General features: G+C 34.3%; 1 protein-coding gene and 1 non-coding gene across 4 annotated transcripts in view; both read right to left on the reverse strand.

The window, feature by feature from the left end:
* Positions 1–689: 689 nt before the first annotated feature.
* LOC149990686 (small Cajal body-specific RNA 11) lies at positions 690–829 on the reverse strand. Its single transcript, XR_016508822.1, has one exon.
* A 5,814-nt stretch (positions 830–6,643) lies between these two features.
* The window catches only part of PHF6 (PHD finger protein 6), a 53,798-nt gene continuing 35,963 nt past the window's right edge, over positions 6,644–24,478 (reverse strand). The window contains exons 6-11 of one of the 3 annotated variants that reach the window (XM_090264267.1): positions 21,177–21,343; positions 20,867–21,010; positions 19,783–19,887; positions 17,141–17,274; positions 8,163–8,292; positions 6,644–7,840 (exon numbers count right to left, since the gene is read on the reverse strand). In XM_090264267.1, coding sequence (XP_090120393.1) covers positions 8,163–8,292; positions 17,141–17,274; positions 19,783–19,887; positions 20,867–21,010; positions 21,177–21,343 — 680 coding nt within the window. In that variant the 3' untranslated portion in view covers positions 6,644–7,840. Of the gene's footprint in view, positions 7,841–8,162; positions 8,293–17,140; positions 17,275–19,782; positions 19,888–20,866; positions 21,011–21,176; positions 21,347–24,478 lie in introns of all 3 variants that reach the window. The other 2 variants (XM_090264266.1, XM_090264265.1) reach the window with 2 other exon arrangements.

The raw sequence follows: 24,478 nt of genomic DNA on the forward strand, positions 1-24,478 counted from the left end.
GATTATGCCTGCAGAGTCTCCTTTGAGAAATCAGCTGATAGTCTAATTGGGACCCCTTTGTATGTAATTCTCTCCTCTCTTGCTGCTTTCAAGATTTTCTCTTTATCTTTAATTTTTGACATTTTGATCATAATGTGTCTTGGTGTGGTTCTCCCTGGGTCCAGTTTGTTTTGGAACTCTCTGTGTTCCCTGGACCTGTAAGTCTATTTCCTTCCCCAAGTTAGGGAAGTTCTGCTTCATTAATTTTTCACATAATTTTTCCATTTCTAGTTCTTTTTCACCTTCTGGCAACCCTATGATTTGGATGTTGGCCCGCTTATAGCTGTCCGATAAGTTTCTGAGCCTCTCCTCATTTTCCTCACTTTTTGTTTCCTCTTTCTGCACTGATTGACTGTTTGTTCCTTCCCTATGTTCTGATTTGTTGATTTGATCCCTGGTTTTCTTTCCCTCACCACCTGTTTCATATGTGTTTTCACTCATTTCAGCAGGACTAGCCTTCATTCCTTCCCTGTCTTGTTTAAGATCTGCTGTTAGGTCTGTAAGCATTTTTTTTCTCTCTCTTTTCTCCTTTTTTTCTTTTCTTTTCCTTTTTTCCTTCTTTTCTTTTTTCTTTTCTCTTTTTCTTTTTCCTTTTCTTTTTTTTCTCTTTTCTTCTTTTCATTTCTCTTCCCACCCCCCTTTTTTTTCTTATTGTCCTCTCGTGCCTTTAAGAGCCAGCCCTATACTCAGGACGGCCCTCCTAAACTGAGAGGGAGATTGCTGTGTGTCCTGCCAGACTCTCCTGTTACAAATGAGCACAGGGGAGCAGAGAAAGCACAGGCCAGGACAATGTAAGCATTTTTATAACCAAAGCTCTGAACTGTGCCTCAGAAAGATTTCCTATCTGCTGCTTTGTTGGATTAGAAATTTGCTGTCTGGTCAGCTGCGTCACTGGGATCTCTATCATGATCTGTGCCATCCTGAACAGTTTTGTGTTTACCTTTGCTTCCTGGGAGGGGCTGTCACACCTCCTATGCTATAGGGGGTGGAGCCCTTTGCACTTGTCACAACCGGGCATTTTCTGTGGGGGTGGGGGTCCAAGATGGATTTCTGCTGTTCAATCTCTGCTGACAGACCGGGAGCCTCCTCCTCCATCCCTACTCCCACCGGGCCTCACATTCCAAGGCAATGGGGGTCTGCCTTCCCTGGCTTTGGAATCGCAAGCTGATGAGTCTGGTCTGCAGCCGGGGTGCTCCCCAGGCGCTTCTTGCCTCCCCTTAAATACGGGTGTCTGTGCTTACCGCTGTCCTGCCACCATCACTGCTGCTGTCCTGCCACCATCATTGCTGCTGCCACAGACAGCACAGCTTGACCTGTCCTCCCTGGCTTCGCCCCTCCTACCTGTCCGGATGAGCACCATTTCTTTGTAACTTCATACGTTGGACTTCCATTTATTTTCTGGAACTTCTGGTTACTGCTGGTTTTGTGGTAGTTGTATTCCTTCTTAGTTGTGGAGGGAGATGGAACGTGTCAATCTAGGTCTCCATCTTGGGCAGAAGTCTCCTCTCATTTTATTCTTTATTTAGAAACTTTCATGTCCACTGGCCAGCATCATTTTATCAACAATCTATTTTCAGACATGCAGGTAATTTTTATTTGACATTCTTACATGAAAAAAAAATCATTTTCTAGCAAATGAGCTAAAACCATGAAGTGTACATCAACTCGATTTTTCTGGTTAGTCTTAGGTTTTATTCATATAATAATGAAACAATTAGTTGAAAAATGAACAGTTCAAAATATTTTCTGTTGTTTTCATGCAACTGACCAGTTGTTAGACAGAGTCATGACTTGGGAAGAACCATGTAACATGAAGAGTTCATAGGAACTCTTCAACAAAAACATTACATGACCCCTTCAAGTGTACTGAAATCAAGCCACCTATGATCTTGGACATTCAGAGCAGATCCATCTGGAAATAATGAACAGCTATGAGCAATCTGTTACCTTTCAGAAAGCAGAAGTAAGGGAAATGATTCACCATTACTACTGTTAATAATACATATGGAACAAAACCTTTTGACTTAACCTTTTCACACATGAAATATAATCTCTATTTTCTCAAAAATAATTCATATTCCACTATGACATATAGCCTATATGGTCTTTATAGCAAGATCAAAACCTTATTGAATTTTCTATAGAATGTGTACAATGTTTTTTGTTTTTTTTTAAATGCACCATACCTCTTTTCATTCAAAAGCACACCTTTGAAGTGGGGAAGCAGGGGAGCTTAATCCCTACAGATGGACTTTTAAATTGGTACAATTTTTTTGGATCAAAACTTTAAATGTACATACTCTTTACTCCTGGAACTTTAGCCTAAGAAATTATTCACCTAAGAACATGAAGATATATGTGAGACATAGAACAATTCCAGTTCATCCATACACTGTGATATCATGGAGCTGCTTAGCAGAATATAAGAAATCTACTTGTACTGACACTTTGTAGAGCTGTTCAAGTGAAAAAACAAAGTACAGGACTGTAGATACAGCATGATTCTATTTATGCTAAAAAAGTGTTTAAGTTATATATGTATATAGGCATTCAGAAGGGTACACATCAAATAATGTGGAGAAGGGGGAAATTTTCATATTTTGCTTTATTTATATCTTTGCATATTTTAATTTTGTGCAATGAACACATATTAATTTTTTATAAATTGAGGTAAAATTCACCATCTTAAAGTATATAATTTATGGGTTTTAGAATATTCATGAAATTGTATAACTATCACCACTATTTAACTCCACATGTTTTCATTATGTCAAAAAGAAACCCCATACCTGTTAACAGTCGCTTCTCATTCTCCACTCCGCAGCCCCTGGAAATGACTAATCTGCATTCTGTCATTATGGACTTGCCTATTCTGGACATTTTGTTTAAATGGAACCATACAATATGTGACTCTGCCTGGCTTCTTAGCCTAACATTTCCAAGGTTCATCCATATTGTAGCAGTAGCAGTACTTCATGTCTTTTTATGGGTATATATGAATTTTACAAATAAAAAAAAATCTATAAATAGCTCTGATTCTAAAGATACTTGCAAACAGAAAAAAACTTTACCCTTTTGTACAAATCACTTTATAAAAACTCATGGGTTCAAAATCCAGTGTCCATATTAAACTAGTTTAATTCTATTTCCACGTTCCTAACATTCCCTTGAATATCTACCCTCTCAGGTGCCATTTTAAAGTTTGCCCCTTCAAACAGTATTTTCGTTTGCACATGTCTATTTATTAGACTATTCTCATTCATAGAGCAGACCTAGTTAGCTCTTTGCCCAGCTGTATCTTCCCTGTCTCCTGGCCACTGCTTCCACCTCCAACATAAAAAGATATTTATATCCAAAGAGAGGTATAAACAAAGGTATATAATTTGGATGTTTATGGATCTCCTATATTTTGTCAAGGACGCAGGTCTGACTGACTGACTCAACTTCAAGTACACTAACCATATGAAGAACATTAACTTTCTTAGTAACTGGTATTTTATAGTTCTCATCTTCTGAATAAAAGTCAAGAATAAAAATTTTCCTTACATCCTTAATGTACAGTTCTGTCGTTACCTGAACAAGGCAAAATTATATAACATTGGTTGATAAAGCAGCACTGTGTATAAGTGAGGACTCTAATACATAAATATAACATGGACTAGGGTTTTCTCTTAGAAATATGGACCAACCATTTGCTGTACATAGATTTTCCTAGAAAATTCTACCAGGTTTATGTTTTGGAATAACCTCAGCAATTGCTGATGGCTGCAGCTGAAAAACAAAACAGAAACACCAAAAAAACAAAAACAAACAAAAGCTCCAGCTGTCAATAGTTTCAATTAGTTAAAGAAAACCACATAACTCCCTTCTCTATATTTTTATGGTGGTCATTAAAATGAAACTAAACAGCATATTTTACAAACACACCCCAAGCACTATTAGGTAACATTTACAGGAAAGGACACCATCCTATAGTTGTCGCATTAATCAGAACCTATTGCTTGATTTTTTTCCCTCTTGAGTAGGAAGTCAGGTTACAAATTATTAACATGTCAAACTCTGCCATCTAGTGAAGAAGGCTCATAAAACAAACAAGAGGTTTTAAGCAGTTCAATGAAGGATCTAAGAGTTGTGCAGTAAAAAGTTACAAACCCTTTTTGATTTCTGCTCTAGATATGGCCACCTCAATATATGAGCACTGTACTAGAAGCAAGCTGTCCATGGTAAACAGAGTAAATTTAAATCTATAAGGTGAAATACCTTTATGACAAAGATATTAATCCTACATCCTTATTACCAATCAGATTTACTGTACTGGGTGTTTTGGTTTATTTCAAGATCACTTTTAAACTAAGTTCTAGAGGATGCAATTTAGGCCACAGGTATCTGAGTCATATATTACTAAGAGAACCAAGATGTAATGCAGTTCTATTATACTTGAAAGATTGCTGTTTCTCTCCATGATAAAACCTTTTATGTCGTGAAACTTTTAAGTAAACTCAAATTCACATTTTTCTTTCTCTCATACTTGTTTAACAAGTTATTAAACAAAGTAGGCATTTCACCTTGAAATAAAGATTAAAAGGAGCACAATACTATTGCTGTTACAAATAAGCTTCATTATACCCTTTCACAAAAAGACATACATACAAACATGAAATTCATTAATGCATTTATTGAATGAATAATATATGCAATACCAATAAAAGGAAACTAATACTACAAACTACAATTTTGAAAATAAAGCCAATATAACAGGAACAAAATATACATAACATGAGAGGAATGTTTGATTTTGACCCATAATGCATTCCTTATCTTTACAATTAACCTAAATGTCTGTTAGAACAAAACTGTATACCTTGGTCTAACTTCAGCGCTTTTTTAAAAAAGCAACATTGTAGAAGAACACTTTTCTTTTGCTTTATTTAAGATTCACACATTTGTTCAAGTACATAGATTCTGATTCAACAGTAGATCTACATAGCTTGTTATTGTCTTAATATCTTGAGTAGCATGTACTCCTGAGAAAGTACTATCTGAAATTCTAAAATTGATGATTTTTGAAATAAAATGTATTTCATTTGTGGGTTTTTAATAAATTGAGATGAAAGTAAAATTCACCTCCCACCCCTCCCCCCAGGAACAAAGAGCTCTTATTAAAGTATAGAAACTCAAGTCTATCTTTCTACTCTAAAGAACATTTCTTACTAACATTTCTGGTAAGGCAATAAATGCTCCAGAATAATCTTCAATATACACTTGCAAAGATTACACTGTTTAATATCAATAACAAAAACAAAACAAAAATAGGAAAAAAGAAACAAGGAAAAAAAGAAAAGATGCTTCAAAACTTCAAGCTAAAATATGCATAAAACACAGTCATGGCAGTATTTTTTGAAATGATGTAAATGTTATATAGTTATCAAATAATTTCATGCTTATTAAAACTACAGTTAAGGACTTAAGAGATGAACAGTAAATATACTGCTGAGGTCCATTTTTCTAAATATTCATACCACAATGTAATTACTACCCAGAAGATGATGCTACTTGGGAACATAAGTACTGTACAATTTTTACATTGTAAGGCACTTTTACTCAGCATGTGACGAACATGAATAGAAAATCAAAATATTGGAGGTTTACAACCAAAGGTGATTTTTCATGTGACTTCAATTTACATTTCAATTTTTTAATGAAAGACTATTTAGCCAATCACACCACAGTGAGAAAAATAGGTAGCCAGCCACTTACCTAGCCAACCAAAAGGTAAAGTGCTATTCTGGTTGCTAGTGGCAGAGAAAGGGTTGAAGAAACCCATACAAAATCATACAGTTGATTACATAACAAACTCATCAACAGAAAGCTATAGTATTTGAAGTCTATTATGTGATTATTGACTGGCCATTATTACCCCTGGCACCTTCCATTTTTCCTAAAAACATCATTACAGTAGTTGTCCAAAATGAAGGTGCTCTATTGTTTCACGGGTAAATCAATGGCATATAAAGTAAAAATGATCTAGACACAGTGATTCAAAGATTTAAAATAACAGGTTTCAAGCTGTTGTAAGGAAATAAAGTACAGATCCTTTGGGAAAAGTCACGTAGCTTGGTAAACAAACATCTAGATCTGTCGTTGCACTTCAAGTCATGGTGAATTCTGAAAATTCATCACATACACACAAAGAAATCCAATGGCATATTTAGAGCAAGAAGAGAAAAACATACAGGGAGAGCAACCCACTACTAAAGCTAGTTTCCTTCTAAAAAAAAAGACGGTTAAAATAATCATCAAGTCCCTTGATTTAATTAAATGTATGAATACACACTTGACAAATGTGTCTTTAAGGGACTAGCAGTTAAAAAAAATGAGTCATTAAGCACAGTGTAATTTTCCATCTGTTACATTTTAAAAAATGCTTTTCCATAAGATACAAAATATCTTGATGTACAATCAAGTTAACATGATTACTTGTTTGCTAATTTGCTCTAATGTGGTAGGTGAACTAAAAATTCATATATCAGAATCCCTACCCTTAATAATGAGGTGCTATGGTAATATTAGGCAGACCACAACAGAAGGTTTTTTTTGTTTGTTTGTTTTTTGTTTTACCATAAAGAAATATATAAATGTGCTTCAGAAGATAAATGGAAGAAAACATCAGTAGCTAGAAATGCCAGTGAGAAAAATCCTTTCTAAAAAGCTGGATTCTTAGGCTTTGAGAAACAATTTTGGTGATCCATAAAACACCACTGAGCCCTACCAGAGGAAAAGCAGGACACAAAAGCCTACTTAATAGATAAGCAAAGCACTGCATGAAAACATTAAAAAAATTAAATAAAGTTTTTAAAATAGTGGTCACAAAATTAAAAATAAATACTGTTTTATGCAAAGACTTTACTCCTAGAGCACATGAGAGACCTCCTTACATATTTTGGGCCAATATATGAAGTGTTCCACACAACACGGCACTTGAGAGGAACGGGTTTCAGACATGGTGGCTAAAGTCCTTAGTGAGTGGTAATCCTTTAAATCTTAAAAAAGGTTTGATTTGCTGTTGCCAAATGTTAAACTTGAAAGGATCCAATCATTTTGCTAGAAGCTCTTCGTATAACATGGAAATAGAAGAGGTTTACTGTCAAGAGAATTTTGGCATAAGCACTAGAGCTCATAGCTTATAATCACCAGTTGCCCAAGTCCATGCTGGTCAGTGAGAACAACTTTTAACAGGAACTAAATGAAATGCTTTAGCACATTTCTTGGAAGAAATTTTTAGCATTTGCTCTCAAAGCCAAGAGAAAAATAAAGTTCTCTTCATTTCTAGCCTCCATTACTTGAGCGTGAAAAAAAAAAAAATTCACAAATTCCTATGTGTTGCAACCAGAGGCGTGTTTGCACTGTAAAGTAAAATTTGCTTATGCTTTCCCTTGAGTATGAATTCACTAAACAAACTTAGACACTCTAAACAGAACTTTGTTCAGTCCAAATGAAAAATGAAGCTTACTTCACTTCAATGTCTGCTTTAAATGTTGACACTATACACCGGGTTAATAGTGTTTCAATTGCTTCCCAGAAACTGCAAACTACAGCTACGAATTATCAACATGTCAAACTCTGCCATCTAGTGAAGAAGGCTCATAAAACAAACAAGACGTTTTTAAGCAGTTCAGTGAAGGATCTAAGAGTTGGGCAGTAAAAAGTTACAAACCCTTTTTGATTTTAGAAAACAGTGAAAAAAGAATAGTAGTTATGGATGTCTTATTCATTCCCAGTTTTCTAACTCTGTCCCATGAACCTGTTTAAAAGATGATAAAAAAATGTAAAATATGACGTTTGAGGGGAACACAATAAATATAATGTTACTGAGGAGTAAGCATATCTTACTGATTTGACATTACAACTACACTTATTGATAAAGTAGATAGCTTGTTTTTACTTTTACAAAATCAGCTAGTTTAAAAAACTATGCAAGCTTATACAATCCTCAGCATTCTAGTAACATGCTCAACTAAGCATAATAACATTTTAAAAATCATACTGCACACCATTACTTCAACATGTTTTTATCAGTGTGTATTGTATTCTGACAACAGATCCGATATAATTAACTTTCATACCTAGTTTCCATTAAGTTGCTGCTGAGTTAGTTGTTGCTGATCAATTTCTAATTTTCCCCGGCTTTTACTCTCCCGTTCCTCATCTTCTTCATCTCTCTCATCATTTCCACTATGATTTTTACAATATAGTCTACAATGATGAAAGATAAAAGTCTCAAAATGTTTTGCCACTGTTCATAAGAATATATTTATGTCTTAGCGGATGAGGTTGGTGCCCATTTAAAATATGGGTTTCCTCATTTACACTTAAAAACACTTCACAATTAGTTACAGGTCCACTTCTATCTAAAAGATAGAAAAGCACTCTGTTAATGAGATATTAAAAGTTCATCTGAAATAAAACCTTAGGTTTAGGACGAAAGTTATCACACTCACTCAAATATAAAGCAATTCCTAATTTTGCCCAATAAAATTAAAAACAAAGTTTTTAATATAAGATTATATTGAATGTCAACTGCAATTGAAAAGTATAATTTTAAAAATGTTTTAAGGCTAAAACAATAAAAACAAATTTTTAGGCCAACTTGAAAATGTCTATTTTAAGCTATATAAATGAAATCATAAAATTCTGTAATGTTTCATATACATTATTTAAAAGTACATTTCAGGAAATTTTATTATATATGTCTTATTGCTTTCTGTTCAGATTCCATGCAACGATTTATTCAAACTCCTCAAATGCCTTTTCATCATTAGTGTTCTGGTCTTCGTTAGAATAACTTAGTGATTGCCTGACAGTTTTCCAAGAACTGCATTTGGCTATGTCTCTTACTCTAGACTGGTTCCTACAAAATGTTTTCCCACAGGACACTGTTTTGAGAAGAGTTAGATTAGATACCTTATCAGTTATACCACATTCTGGAACTGAAAATACAGCCTAAGGGCTTGGTTAGCTTTAACTTTTTTTTGTTGTTATTAGTCCAGAGGCAATCCTGCATACTTTAGGAGACAAGTAATTTCACAATGCCAGATTTTAGTGATTCTCTTTGAGCACTTGGTTAAGGTGCTGACAGCCAGACTGATCAATTGTAAAGATAGGTTTTCCCCTTTAAAATAAGCAAATAATCTCTGCAGTGATACTTTGACAACATGTAGCTTGAACAACCTTTATTTGAGCATATACACCATATAATTGAAATCCATTGTCTTTAATAGAGAATTTTTTAAAATTAGGATACTTTTTAAAAGATTTTATTTATTTTTATAGAGGGGAAGGGAGGGAAAAAGAGAAGGAGAGAAACATCAACGTGTAGTTGCCTCTCACATACCCTGAACTGGGGACCTGGCCCACAACCCAGGCATATGCCCTGACTGGGGATCAAACCAGCGACCCTTTGTTTCATAGGCCGGCACTAAATCCACTGAGCCACATCAGCCAAGGCGAAATTTCTTTTTAATGAAAATAGCAATGCAGGCGATTTTGTACCAGGGTTTAGGCCACTTTAATGTATACGCACCAATAAATATTTTTATAGCTAACCATCCCCCACTGTAATCAAAGAGTGGGCTGATATGAGCTCAATTTTAGGTCAATTACAATCATGTGGCGCATACCAATGTCTAGGTCTATGACAGACCACGTATAGGAAGGTGTTCCCTTACGAGTATAATGGAGCTGAAAAATTCCTAATGCTTAGTGACAACATAGCCATCATATGAGATAATGCAACATATTCCTCACATGTTTGTGGTGATACTGGTGCTACCAGTTGCATAAAAACATAGCACATACAATTACATACAGTACATAATACTTGCTAATGATAATAATAAATGACTATGTTACTGGTTTTTGTGTTTACTATACTATACTTTTTATTGTTATTTTAGAGTGTACTCTTCCTACTTATTAAAATTTTTTAAAAGATTTTATTTATTTATTTTAGAGAGGGGGGAAGAGAGGAAGAGAGAGAAAGGGAAACATCAATGTGCAAGAGAAACATTGATCAGTTGCTTCTGCACGCTCCCAACTGGGGACCTGGCCAGCAACCCAGGTACGTGCCCTGACTGGGAATCAAATCAAACTAGTGATTTTTTGGTTTGCAGGACAATACCCAACCCACTGAGCCACAGCAGTCAGGGCTTATAAAATTTGTTTTTTTGCTGTAAAATAGTATGTTGTGTTATGCAGGTAGCAGCCTCGGACATCTCAGGTTCACAGTGTCTCTTGATTACATCATTTTCTCTTAGGCTTGTTTTAATATCATGTTGTTTTGTAGAGAAACACACTGTACAGGCTTGTAGCCTCAGAGCAATAGGAGATACCATATAGCCTATGGTATGGTAAGACTATTCCACCTAGGGTTGTGTAAGTGCACTCTCTGATGTTTGCACAAGATGAAATAGCCTAGCCACCCATTTCTCAGAATATATTCCCATCGTTAGGCAATGCATGACTGTTTCTGTACACAAGATGACAAGATAGAACAATTCTTAAAAATTGTTCAGTGGATACCGTCTTGTGGTCAGCAATCGATAAAAGATGCTGATATAGGTGTTCCATCTGCCACAAATGATCTAAAACTGAGTTTAACATTATAAACCTCTAACATGTGCATAGAATAAAAGGAAGAGGTAGGGTTGGGGGGGCAACAAAAACAAATGACTTCTGACTTAGTTTTGTTCATTACTTTTTTATTCTCAAAACATTTTCAATAATTTTCAAAGAACTGCAGAGAATTTGTACTCTTCAAACACTGCACACTGGGCATCATATCTTTTTAAAAATTATAAGTTCAAATATCAAGAGTGAGACTCCTGCCCTGGCTGGTGTGACTCAGTGGATTGAGTACCAGCTTGCAAAATGGAAGGCTGCCAGTTCAGTTCCCAGTCAGGGCACATGCCTGGGTTGTGGTCCAGGTCCCCAGTGAGGGCACACAAGAGGCAACCACACAGTGATGTTTCTCTCCCTCTCTTTCTCCCTCCCTTTCGTGCTCTCTAAAAACAAATAAATAAATAAATATTTTTAAAAATTAAAAAATAAAAAAGGAGTGAGACTCCTACTTCCCAAAAATATAAACTAAATATAATGAAGCCTCTGAACCTACTTATAGTTTATGGGAATTACGGAGGGGTAGAGAAATGAAGTGAATGGCCTCATGACAAAGCAAACAGATAAATCTAGAATGTAAGACTTTCACAGGACAACTTATTGAGGTTCTTTAACAAATAGCAGTAAAAGGCGGGATGAAGTAGAGATGGCTCTATATTAAGAGACTTGAGATATATCCATCACATGCAATGTAGAGACCTTCTATGTATTGAGATTTGAGCAAATTAAGTCTAAAAAGACATTTTCAAGACAGATGGGGAAATGTGAACTGAATATGAGATGCAAAGGACTTATTTTAAAAAGTGTAATAATGGCATAGTGATTAGATAAGGAACACCCATATTTTTCAGAGATGCATACTGAAGTATGTAGGGATAAAAGGACAAGAAATCTGGGGTTCTGTTTTAATATACCCCAGGAAGAATGTAAAATAGATGAAACAACTATGGCAATAACTTAGTACCCGCTGCGATGGGGAGTTGTTATACCATTTTATTTTTGTAACTTTTGAAATTTTTTAATAGAGTTTTATCTAAAAGAATAAGCCCTTTGTTATTAGAACAAATTTTAATCTTTTATGGGATTATTTTCCACTCAAGGACTATTTCCCATTACATGTCTTTCACAAGTCTAGACATCAAGGCCACAGGTGTTGACTGGCCAAACAAGACTGCTGCTGTCACAGCACTTACTTTTCTATGGTAGGAGACTGATATTTTTAAAATATACATTTAAGTAGCTTAAAATATAATAAAGATAATAAAACAGAATAAAAACAATCACTATATAATCTTTCCTTGCCCTTTTCATATGAATACATTCAGGATCCAGAAAGGCTGCTAAAAAAGCCACATATAGGAGGAAGCCACTTCATTCAGAAATATTCTTCCTTGCATTTCCTATTTGTCTATTCTTCTTTCTGTAAACTATTGCATGCATATGGACAATCATTTTAACTCAATGGTCTCTATGAAAAAATAATCTGGAATCTATATTATAAGCAGATTTTAGAAAAAGTTTAAATGTGAAAAAAAAATAAAAAGAACAATTCAAATCATCATGGATCCCAGTGCAAATATTTTTGTTTGGAGATGGCCACTGCAACATGGTCTGCTAATAGTTAAAAAGTAAAAATCACCACCTAAATGTCTAAGAAAGGAACCAACTAACCAATCTGATATGTCCATACAATGATTGAAAACTATGAAACCATTAAAATTGTGATGTAAAACTATCATCACAGAGAAAATGTCTTGGGGATAGTAAGTGGAAAACAGATTATAAAACAGTGTATATAATAAAATGTAGTTTTTATAAATATACTCATATATACAATCACATAAATGTCTGAAAAAAGTATTCCAAGATTTAGAGTTGTTATCTCTGGTGACAGAATTAAAGTTGACATTGTCTTTTTTCTTTATCTATATTTTCCATTTTCCCAAAATAAAAATGGATAATTATAATAAAAGTACTTTAATAAAATTAAAATTTAAATATACTAATTCTCCATGTATCTGATTTTAGATGTTTAAAACAGGACTGGTATTTTAAAATATTAATGGCTACTGTAAATAATAATGCTTTACTCATAAAAATATCCAAACACCACAGTATAAAGAATACAAAATTGGCTCTTCACCTCCATTTCTATGCAATGAAGGAGAGAGAGCAACTATTTACTGAATATACTCCTAAAAATTTTATGTGTACAAAAATGTACAAATATCTTATATACATGTACACATATGTAACTTATATTCCCCAACTGTATCATAGAAATACCTCTTCACCCCTCTACACATGGATCTAATTCATTTCTAACTGCTGCATAGTATTCCACCAAGTGCATGAACTAAAATTTATTAAGTCGCTTGATGAACATTCTGGTTTATTTTTATTTTGCTATTGTGGATAAATGGTTAACATAAACCTTTTCCCACTCTGCATGAGAATTTCACCTTTGGTTAACTCTGGCAATTTTGAAACATGAGTGTGTCGACTATTTTACTAAGCTATGTTACCCCTCAACTGGTACATTCTATCTTGACAGGGGGAATTATAAATATTCTGATAAGAAGCCACCTTTGGTCCTCTTTGTGGTATAACCTGAAAATGATCTTTGCCTATATAACATATAAGAGATGCTGGCTCTGATGAGGTACAAAGCTTTTAAGCCAGGGTGGATCTCATGCCGATTCCATACGGTTCATGTCTTATTGGACCTGAGCTATACTACAATATTGACTACTGCAAGGACTCCCACAGAAGAGGAATATTTGATGGCAAGTTGCAGTTCCTATCTTGAGTGATGCCATCTATGGTAATTTGGTCAGTCCTCATTATAGTTGCCCTAAGTGGATACAGCAATAATCATTAACAATACAATGATACTTCTTGCAGATACATCCTCGTGCTATTGTCTGCTTAGAACACCCAATGAGAATGCCTGTGTCTCTAGAACCTAGCTAACATTAAATATACATTCCATTAATCTTTACCCATCTGATAGATAAAAATTGCTAATATTTTGTTTTAATCTGCATTTCCTTCATTACTAATAAGGTTGAATAGTTTTTCACATGCTTATAACCAACCCATAGCTATTTCTTCTATTTATTGCCCGTTCATATACTTTGCCTATTTTTTAATTGGCTTGTATTTTCCTTAATGATTTGGAGTTTTCTTTATGTAGTCTAATTTTAATGCAGTCGAATAAAAATTTCGAGTTTCCTATCATACTTAGGACTTCTGTCCTTGATTACAGAAAAAAATTCTACTTTATTTCCTGCTGAGATTTTTTTATGATTAAGATTTTTAATCCATCTAGAATCTGTTTTGGGAGTAAGTCTGAGATAAGGATTCAAATTACATTATCTAAATGGAGAGCCAATTGTATAAATGTCAGATACTGAATAGTTCACCCAGTCTTCACAGATACAAATTGCTACCATAATTATTTATAAGTTGCCAACAAAGACATGGATCTGTTTCTTGTGATCTCTGTCACTATGCCAGTATCATACAGTTTTACTTACCGTATGACTGGTTTTGATATGTAATAGGAGATTTCTCCTCTCAATTACAATAAAAATTTTCTTGGTTTCTTATAATAAAGACAAGCTGACTACCACCATATCTCTTTTCTACCTCTCTCCCCATAGTATTAAACCAGATTTCATCTGGGTAGCCGTGTTCCCACTAAGAGTACATTTCCCAGCCTCCCTTGGACATGTGACTAAGTTCTGACAAATGAGATGCTGAGCAGAAGCGTGTGTGTGGAACTTACAAGAAGGCTGTTTAAGACAGATTTAGCTGGAGAAATAGCCACTTTGTCCTTGCATTTTCTTTTGCTCTTGCATCTTCCTATTTCCTATGGAAGGAGGCCCCAAAAAGGAGAGAGGTAGAAGGATGGTAATCTGGGTCCCCAATGACAATGAAAAGCTGCCTACTACATCTGAATGTGCACAGCTTTCCTCTGAATGTGCTTTAGAAGAGAAACAAACTCCTATCTTGTTCAAGTTTCTGGTTTCCTTGCTATATAAGGTAACAGTAATTACTAAAAAAAATAATACCACATTTACTCTTATAAACAAAATTGTCAAAGTCTGGATTTCATTAAAATTATGTTAAATATATACATTAATTTGGGAAGAGTAGATATCTCTCAATGTTGAGTCTTTCTATCAAGGAACGTAATATATTTTGCCTGTGTAAAATGCTAATTTTTTTAAAAAAGAGAAGTTTCACCTTTAGTATATGTGTGTGGGGTGGGAGGTAGACATTTTCTTTTACATTTCTAACTAGTTATTACTGGAATTGTTTTTTAAACATTCATCTCATATGTCTTTGCAGATAATGTTATCAATAACACCAACAGTTTTTTCCTTCACAATATTTATTACACATTTTTCTTGCTTTCCTTGTTGCACTGACTGAACCCTTCAAAAGAACATTGAAAGCAATGTTGGTAGTTGGCACTCTTATCTTGTTCTTGATCCGAATGAAAGTATATTAATATAATCGTTTGGTGGTTTTCAATTAGAGACAAACATGAGAATCACATGGAGAGTCATCAAAATACATGGTTTGGGCCTCAACCTACTGAATTTAAATCTCTGAGGGTTGGGAACAGGCAAAGAAAATTTCTAAAGAGGGCCCTATCCACTCCCAGGTGATTTGGGGGCTCAGCCCTGGTTAAGGACCATTGTCCCTTTAACACTAAAGAAACAATTTGCTATTGTTTTCTCATATACACTTTATTAAGAATCCTAACTTACTAAGAGCACTCTTTTTAGCTTACTTTAAAATTTGTGGATGCTGATGGTATCAAATGTCTTTTCACTATCCACCAGGAGGTGATAGGATTTTTCTTTATTAATTATCAATATATTGCCTAATTTTGAACAGCTTTTAAATTGTTAAAATATAGCACTGGATTTGATTTTATAATATTTTATTTAGGATTTTGGTATATATTTTTATAAAATAAGATTGGTCTATATTTTGTTTTGTTTTAAATGCTATCTTTGTCAATTTTGGTGCCACAGTTATGCAACTTTTATAGAATAAACAAAGAGATTTTCCATCTTTTGCTACATGCTGGATGGACCTCTTTAAATAACATTGAAATTATCTGTTCCTTAAAGGTCTGGTAGAACTGACTTGAAAATCATCTGTGCCATTATTATTAATTGAAGTTTTGCAAATTTTATAATATAGCATTAGCACCTCATGTAGACACCCAAATTATGAAGTGACTGCTTATGTAAACTGCTTTGTACACAAAAGAGTAGACCCTAAGTCACTGGTTCACTGCATACTGAGAATATGAGGGTAAGAAAGTACTTTACAATTTGCCCAGGCAAACCAAAAATTCAGAGATCCTTACCAACTTATTCTCCATTTGATTAAGTAAATGGAACCGTTATAAATGCACATTGATAACATTTTCTCAATGCAGCACAGTGGAAGACCCACAATAAAAGGGATAACATGTGCCCTGGCTAGTATGGCTCACTGGTATGGTTGGTATGGCTGGCACTTGCCAGCTTGAGAATCCAAAGGTCGCCAGTTTTTGATTCTTGGTCAGGGCACATGCCTGGGTTGCGGGCATGTGAGAGGCAGCGAATCAATGTTTCTTTCTCTCCCTCTCTTTCTCCCTCCCTTCCCCTCTCCCTAAAAATAAATAAAATCTTTAAAAAGGCAGTTGCGGGGGCATAACATGTAATCCTGAATCTCCAAAGTTTACTCTTTCATCATCCTTCCATGAGTATCTTTTGACTTCTATCTTCATCATAACCCTATTCTATTCTAAGCTTCCAACAATTCTGAGCTGGCCTCTCAGCAGTAGCTTCCTAACTCACCCCAACCCCAATTTGTACCTTTCTTTTTGTCCCATTCAGCTTAGAACACTTTCCCAAAACCCACACTCATCTTTGCCCTTTATATTTCATCTCAAGCACTATTTCCTTAAAGAAATTCCTAAACATCCTCCCATTATGGACAAGGTTAGGTCTTCCTTGTTATATGGCATCATAGTACTTGGTAATGGATCCTTTATAGCACTTATGTAGTCTGTAATTGTATACTTAGCTATGTGGTCACTTCATTAATATAACTCTCCCACTAGACTGTAAGCTTCATGAGGGCACAATCTATGTCTGTTCTGATAGCAACTGTATGCCTAGATACTGGTACAATGTCTGACATATAGTAAGCATAATAAATACTAGTTTAATGACTGATAACCCAGGGATATATAGTCAGAGGAAAACGCTAATGGTAGTACTCACTCTTGTATAGATTCCTTAGTATTTTATACTTCGCTAAATACCATCTAAAAATAGTGATCAAGTAAACTAATGTCATCTATAAGGCAGTTACTTACTAACAATTTCAGAAAAATGAACAATTGTTCTCTTACTTGTAAATTCCTCGTGACATATTTTCAATGTATTTAGCTTTGTCTTGTACTCCACAGTGGTAATGGTAAGTCTTAACACAGGCTTTTATTTCACATCCAATAGTAGCACCGGGCTGACTGCAAAGTGTACATTTCTGTTTAAGGGAAGAGAAAGAATAAACATAAGCAGTATTTCAAAGTTTGTGCAATCTCATCTTTTCTATTTTAGCCTTATTTCAGCCAAACATTCCAGTTTACAAAGAAAACAGCCAATTTTCTACTGAAAAAGAATGCACTGAACTTATTATATAGCAATATATTAAATTATGCAGCAATTTAAACCATACTGTGATACTTTCTAATATTAAGTTATCCCGATGTTCTATTATTTAACTGTACTAACCATTAGAAAGCTGACATCTAAACATAAGGCACTTCTTAATACTGCCAAACACAAAACGAATGATATTCTATATTTCCGTGGTTTGTTTCTTTTTCTCCCTGGAATCAGTTCCTTTCCTATTATGGAGTGAGAAGACAGGAAAGCAATTCCCCCAAGAGAGGGATTGCTACCAAATAAGCAAAACGGCACAGGGAGACTAAAGGGGCTGAAATCTTTTCAAGCCTTCTCAATCTGACCTAGATCAGCTTTGTCTCAAGAATGTTCTAAGTAAAAGGTGAATGTTGAGAAAAGGGTCTCATGATCAATTGAAGAAGTTTGGGAAATGCTAGTTTTAAAGATTTTTGCTTGATGGGAGAACTTCTCACAACCTTTTCTCTGGGAAGGTAGGTATAGTAAACAGTTCCCAGGTTTATTGAACTCCAGGTTCCCCTTTATTTTTGGAGGGCTGGTGGAGCATCTTGATGAACTAATGTCCTTCGGAGAACATTTGGGGAAATGCTAGGTTAGTGTGTATCCTAACACTCAACAATGCAGTGGTAAATAAGTTGATCAAAAGAAATGAATTGTTATCCCAGTCACCTATTTGGACCTTAGCTATATGATACAACACTGTTCTGTATGATATGATAATGACTTCCCCCCTTTTTTATGTCTATACATTCTGTTTTAAAGGAGTTTCATCTTTAAAATGCAACCAAAATATCAATAAACTGAACTGGATTTAAATGGAACAGAATATCAATAATCTTCATACCTTCAAAAGGGCAGTTACACAAAGAAATGGTCATTTCTAATGGATTCAGACAAAGATGATCAATGCCTGAACCCACTAGGTGAAAGATTGAAGGGGGATTTCACAACAGAGGTCAGACTCACCACCTGAATCCAAGGGTCAGACATCATGATTTGTCTGATGCGATAAAATTTGGATGATATACTCCCACCTGTGAAGTATTCTCACCCCCCAAAATGTTGAAACTGAATCTAATCAAGCCTTTAAATCTAATTTCACTTTAAAAGAAACTCTAGTGAATAGAGGAACAAGTTAAATGGCATCATGAAAAAGCAAACAGACAAAAACATGCGGGATAGTCTACAAGACAGTCAATCAATTTTCTTCAACAAGCCAATGGCATACAACAAAACAAAACCAGAAACAACAAAGATAGGGAGGAAGGCATGCCCTGGATCACTGAAGGTACAACAACCACATGTAATGTATGAGCCTCCTATGGGTTCTTATTCACACAAACCTACTTTGAAAAGGTAGTTTGAGACAACTGAGGAAATGCAAATACAAGCTGGGTATTAAATGACACTGAGGGCTCGTTGGTAATTTATAAAGTGTAATGACACTGTGGTTAGGTGAGAAATGTCCAAGTTTTAAGAGATACATACTGAAATACATAGAGGTGAAATGATATGAAGTCTCAGCTCTGCTTTAAAAAAACTCCAAGCAACAAGATTAAAATGCATAGATGAAACAAGTGCTGTAAATTCTTGATAACTGATGAGTCGGGATGATGGATAAACGTGTGTTACTAGTCTTTCTTATTTTGATATGTTTGAAAATTTTCTCAATAAAAATTTCAAAAGTTAAAGTCATTTGTAGAGATAATTGCTGTCTTAAAAGATTTTGCATTCCACTGACATCTTATAATATTCATAAACTGCAAAGGGGTAAGTGATCAATAAAGATGCCAATATTACTTAAAGCTATTTATTAGTAATTCAGTATGCTTAAAAACATGAGACTTAGGCACATTTTAAAGAAAACTTTAAAGCTATGATAAACATTTTAAGAAACATAACTGTGAATGCGAACTTTAAACAAGGCTCTGAAAAAAATCCTTTCCTTTTATTCAAAAAGAAGAGTGAATAACAACTCGGGGAAGTTATCGATGCTCTATTGGGGTTATGAAATTTTTCTTTAGGCAAGCTTAAATAACATTAACATTTTAAACTTAGTAAGTTGCAATACATTCATATCTTCATATTTTATTAAAAGACTCTCAAATACTCTAAAATATAAAGCTCAGTATAACTCTCTTAAGTAATGAAGTTACATAGAAAGAGGAATAAGTTTCAGTTACATCGGCATCCTTTATTATATTACAAATAATTAAATAGATACTGTGTTTTAATATATGAACTACTTTATATTAAATTTTTTGATGACTGGATAAATTTGAGAAGTGTTCTATATTAAAGCAGAAATCAGAAGAGAAACGATGCATAGCATAAATATAAAACCACAGACCATTCTTTTTCCTCGCTTAATCTCCTGAAGAACAGTTTTAATATCAAAATCTCCAAATTCTGCTCTTGATGTTGTTGTGAGCTGAACTGTGCCAGAAGAAAATAACTACAGAATAAAAAGTACAAGAACATTTAATATTTAGAATCCTTTTGAGAAAATCATTAAACATAATAACAAATGTGTTCTATTACTTCAATATCCTGAGAAAGACTTTCCTTAATAATCAAGTACCAATTCAAATATTTTCCCATGTCTGATTAAAATATAACCCAAAATAAAGAGAATGAAATAAAATTAATGTTGCCAGTGTTGAATCAAGATTAAATACTTTTTATTAAACAGTGATGATTTCAACAGTGTCATGCTGTCACCTCAAATGTTTTACATTTCCACGGTTAAAAAAACTAGTTCCAATTGGCAAATTTCATCCATAGATGCAGATCAGTATTACCTGGGGATTTCTTTCCCCCCCCAAAAAGACATGCTTGGGATCTACTCCAGCAGTACATTTTTTGGAAAAAGCTCCCCCATTAAACCTAATATGTATTACTGGTTAAGAATCTCTGGTATAAATAATATATTTTTTAAAACCTAATTATAAATGGGCTGAGTAATTCAGTACAATGTAATTCAAACAAGTTTATGTATACTATGTGCATACTATGTGGTAAGAATGTAAAAATAAGATACAATACTTTTCCTCAAGGAATTTAAGTCAATTAGGGAACAGAAGCTCATAACTGCTATACAGTGTGTGGCATACAATAAGAGACATTTAGTAGGTTATGGTGGATACCGAACATATCTTTTATGACAAGTTTATAAAGCTGAAATATTTACAGTTTTGAGTTAATTATGGGTTACCTAGAATATGGTGAGTACAATTAGGATTAATTTAAATCCTACCAAATTTTAAAGGCTTTATTTTTAAAAATCTAAAGTTTATGAAGCTTTGGGATTACAGGATATACTGTTCATAACTCTGAAACACTAATGCTGGGGAGGAAAGTACCAAACTTGGTTACTAGCTAAATGCTTCTCAAAACACTTGGGTTTAAAAGCACATAAAATGAACCATGCTTACCATACACTTATAATGTGCAGCTGCCTTCTTGGCATTAAATATATGCAGTTTTCCTCTTGCTTCATTTTCTTCCTCCCCTACATGACAAAATCCACATTTAGGCCTGGTGTCACTAGGGCTGCTTCTGTGTGGAGACCTATCTCTCTGCAAATGTAAATGAGAAAACAAGTTTTAAAAATCCATGAAAATAGGCTATTATACCAATCAAGCTTAATCAATATTTCAAATGATGAATTTTACCAATAAGCACAGTTTAAATTAAATATTCATAGTGCAACAGCAAGTAAGAATAGAATGTTTTTCTACTTACATAGGAACTACTTTCCATTTCATCTGTTCCATGGGAGGATGTGGACCTGGTATCTTCTGACAGCCCTTTAAAATTAGTCTTTCGTGGCCTTCCTTTGCGACTTTTCTTTTTACTTTTAGGTGATGAGGGCTCCAGTTCATGCTCATTAAAACTTTCTTCTAAATCAGCTGCTTAAAAATGAACAAAAGCTTTACATGGACCAACCTTAAAATGAGCATTAGTTCATGGGTCTTTAGACCGTTGGTTTCTCCTTAGAATGAAATTGCCTTCAGAAACGAGGAGAAACAGTCTGTGGTATGTTCAATATAGCAACCTAGCGTTTCTTACTAATGCAAAAAAAAAAAATCAAATAAAGTATTTTATTATAATCATTGAAAAATTATTTCCATTAAATTTGTCATCCTTTAGAAATGAGTTTTGTGATCTTGACTGTGCACATAATTCAGTAAACATTTCTAAGCTCTAATAAGTTGTTTAAGAATTAGCTCTTGTATTTTTTTTTTTACCACCAGCTTTAGAGCTTTACCTCACACTTTTGGTGAAGTCAGAACACTAACCTAGAAAATAAACTTAGAATAATCCAAAAAAACTCTATGAAAATAAAGTATATCTGCACTAATACAGCAGTCACTAGCAACATGAGGCTTTTAAAATTTTAAGTCATTTATAATTAAGTAAAATTAAACCTTCAGTTTCTCAGTTACCCTGACTACTTTTCAAGAGCTCATTCGTCACATGTGGCAAGATGTGTCTCTACTGGACATTACAGGCATAGAATGTTTCTATCACAGAAAAGTCTATTGGACAGCACTGCCCTAGACAGATAGCTCTGTAAATGATCATGAAAATCAAATGATCAAATTCAACAAGGAAGTCACCTACAAATGAACTAATTGATCAAGTAATTAAACAAGTATTAACTATAAAAGGAATTTCTAACGTAAGTGGTAGAAAATCTATGTTGCAGGTTTGCTGTACATACTTTAATGGATTAAACAAAATTTAAGTAGTAATTTTAGAACTGCATTTCCCAGCAATTTGACAATAATTTATATCGTTAATGGAAGGTGTTTCATTTGGTTATTCACTACCAATATTTTATTTATTAACAGTGTACTATATATAAGACCATGTATTTAGTGCTCAAAAAGTATAGAAAGCAAATGTTCACTTGACTAGGGCTAAACTATATAAAGTTTTTTGGCACTGCTCTAATACCTTCTTCATTTTGTTTTGTACTATAAGTTATTGGTTATAATTCTAGGGACTGATGCTTTAAATATCAACTCCAATGCTGAGCTTTCCTAATAAATACCTTGAAAGTTTTTTTAAGAAATAGAAACAGATTCATTAAGAAAAGTGTAATTTAGTTAGTACACTTAAATATATAAATTTCAGAAACTGAAAACCCTAAATTGTGTGCGAAACAGTTAATACAGCACTGGCTGGTGTGGCTCAGTGGATTGAGTGCTGGCCTGAGAACCAAAGTGTCGCAGGTTCGATTTCCAGTCAGGGCACATGCCTGGGTTGCAGGCCAGGCCCCCAATTGGAGATGTGCAAGAGACAACCACATATTGATATTTCTCTCCCCCTCTTTCTCCCTCCCTGCACCTCTTTCTAAAAATAAATAAATAAAATCTTTTTAAAAAACTAGTTAAGGAACTCCTGCCATTTGAGACAACATGGATGGAACTAAAGAGAATTATGCTTAGTGAAATAACCCAGGCAAAGAAAGAAAAATACCATATGATATCACCTAATACAGGAAACTAAAGAACAACATAAACAAATGAATAGGACAAGGAGCAGAATAGCAGTCAATAGGGGGGAGGGGAGAGGGAGAGAAGGGGGATAAGTAAGAGAAGGATTTAGTCAAAGAATGTGTATAAATGACTCATGGACATGGACAACGGGGAGGGATATGATTGTGGGAGAAAGTCTGGGCAGGGTGGGGGAAGAGAAATGGGGGAAAAATGGGACAACTGTAATTGAAAAACCAAAAAATAAAATTAAGAAAAAAATAAACCCTATCTCTTTGAGCTTAAAAAAAAAACTAGTTAATACAAACTCGTATCAATACAACTTAACATAACTATTAATAGGATTTGAGGGAGCAAACAAGGGGAAAAGATAAAAATTAAGAGGATAGTGTTTTATAGGCAATAAGAAAAACTCATGTGAATAAATCTTGTGAAGACACAATTAAAGATATATTTTAATCTTAACCTTATAGCAATTTCATATCAGAACACACTACCTATTTTACACATTCAAACTGACCATTTTAAATACACAGAATTTCATTAAAGCTGTTAGAACATTTCCCCAAAATTAAAAATTCTTAAAATGAAAAATCATAAACACATATTGTTATTTACAATGATGACAATCACTAACATTATAGTAACACTATATCATTTAACATCTACAGAGGAATTACTTAATTGATTCCATTATCAGATCAACATGATTTTCCACATGGCATATTTGCCTGTCTTAAATATGGAATCATTCAGTATGAAATTTTAGAGGACTTTGTAACAGCAATAGTAAAAAGATCACAAAAAAAATAACAGATTTAACTATATTAAACTTTCAAACTTCTGAAAGTAAAAGAAGTGATAAAATTACATGGGAACTGAAAAAATATCTGCTGTACCTATCACAAAGGATTAGTATCCCTAAGATATAAGCTCATAAGAGGAAATGAAAAGTGAGGAAAATGAGGAGAAGCTCAGAAACCTCTGGGACAACTATAAGAGAGCAAACATCCAAATTATAGGATTGCCAGAAGGTGAAGAAGGACTAGGAATTGAAAATTTATGTGAAAAAATAATGAAGCAGAACTTCCCAAACTTGGGGAAGGAAATAGACTTACAGGTCCAGGAAGCACAGAGAGTTCCAGATAAACTGGACCCAGGGAGAACCGCACCAAGATACATTATAATCAAAATGTCAAAAATTAAAGATAAAGAGAAAATCTTGAAAGCAGCAAGAGAGGAGAGAATTACATACAAAGGGGTCCCAATTAGACTATCAGCTGATTTCTCAAAGGAGACTCTGCAGGCAAGAAGGGACTGGCAAGAAATATTCAAAGTAATGAAAAGCAAAAACCTACAGCCATGATTACTCTATCCAGCGAAGCTGTCATTCAGAATAGAAGGGCAGAGAAAGTGCTTCCAGGACAAAGTAAAACTGAAGAAGTTCATCAGATCCAAACCACTGTTATATGAAATATTAAAGGGATTTGCTTAGGAGAAAGAGGATCAAAACTATGAACATTAAAATGAAAACTATATCAC

The sequence above is a fragment of the Furipterus horrens genome, unplaced genomic scaffold, assembly GCF_987537825.1.
Source record: "Furipterus horrens unplaced genomic scaffold, mFurHor1.1.pri manual_scaffold_17, whole genome shotgun sequence".
Taxonomy (NCBI): domain Eukaryota; kingdom Metazoa; phylum Chordata; class Mammalia; order Chiroptera; family Furipteridae; genus Furipterus; species Furipterus horrens.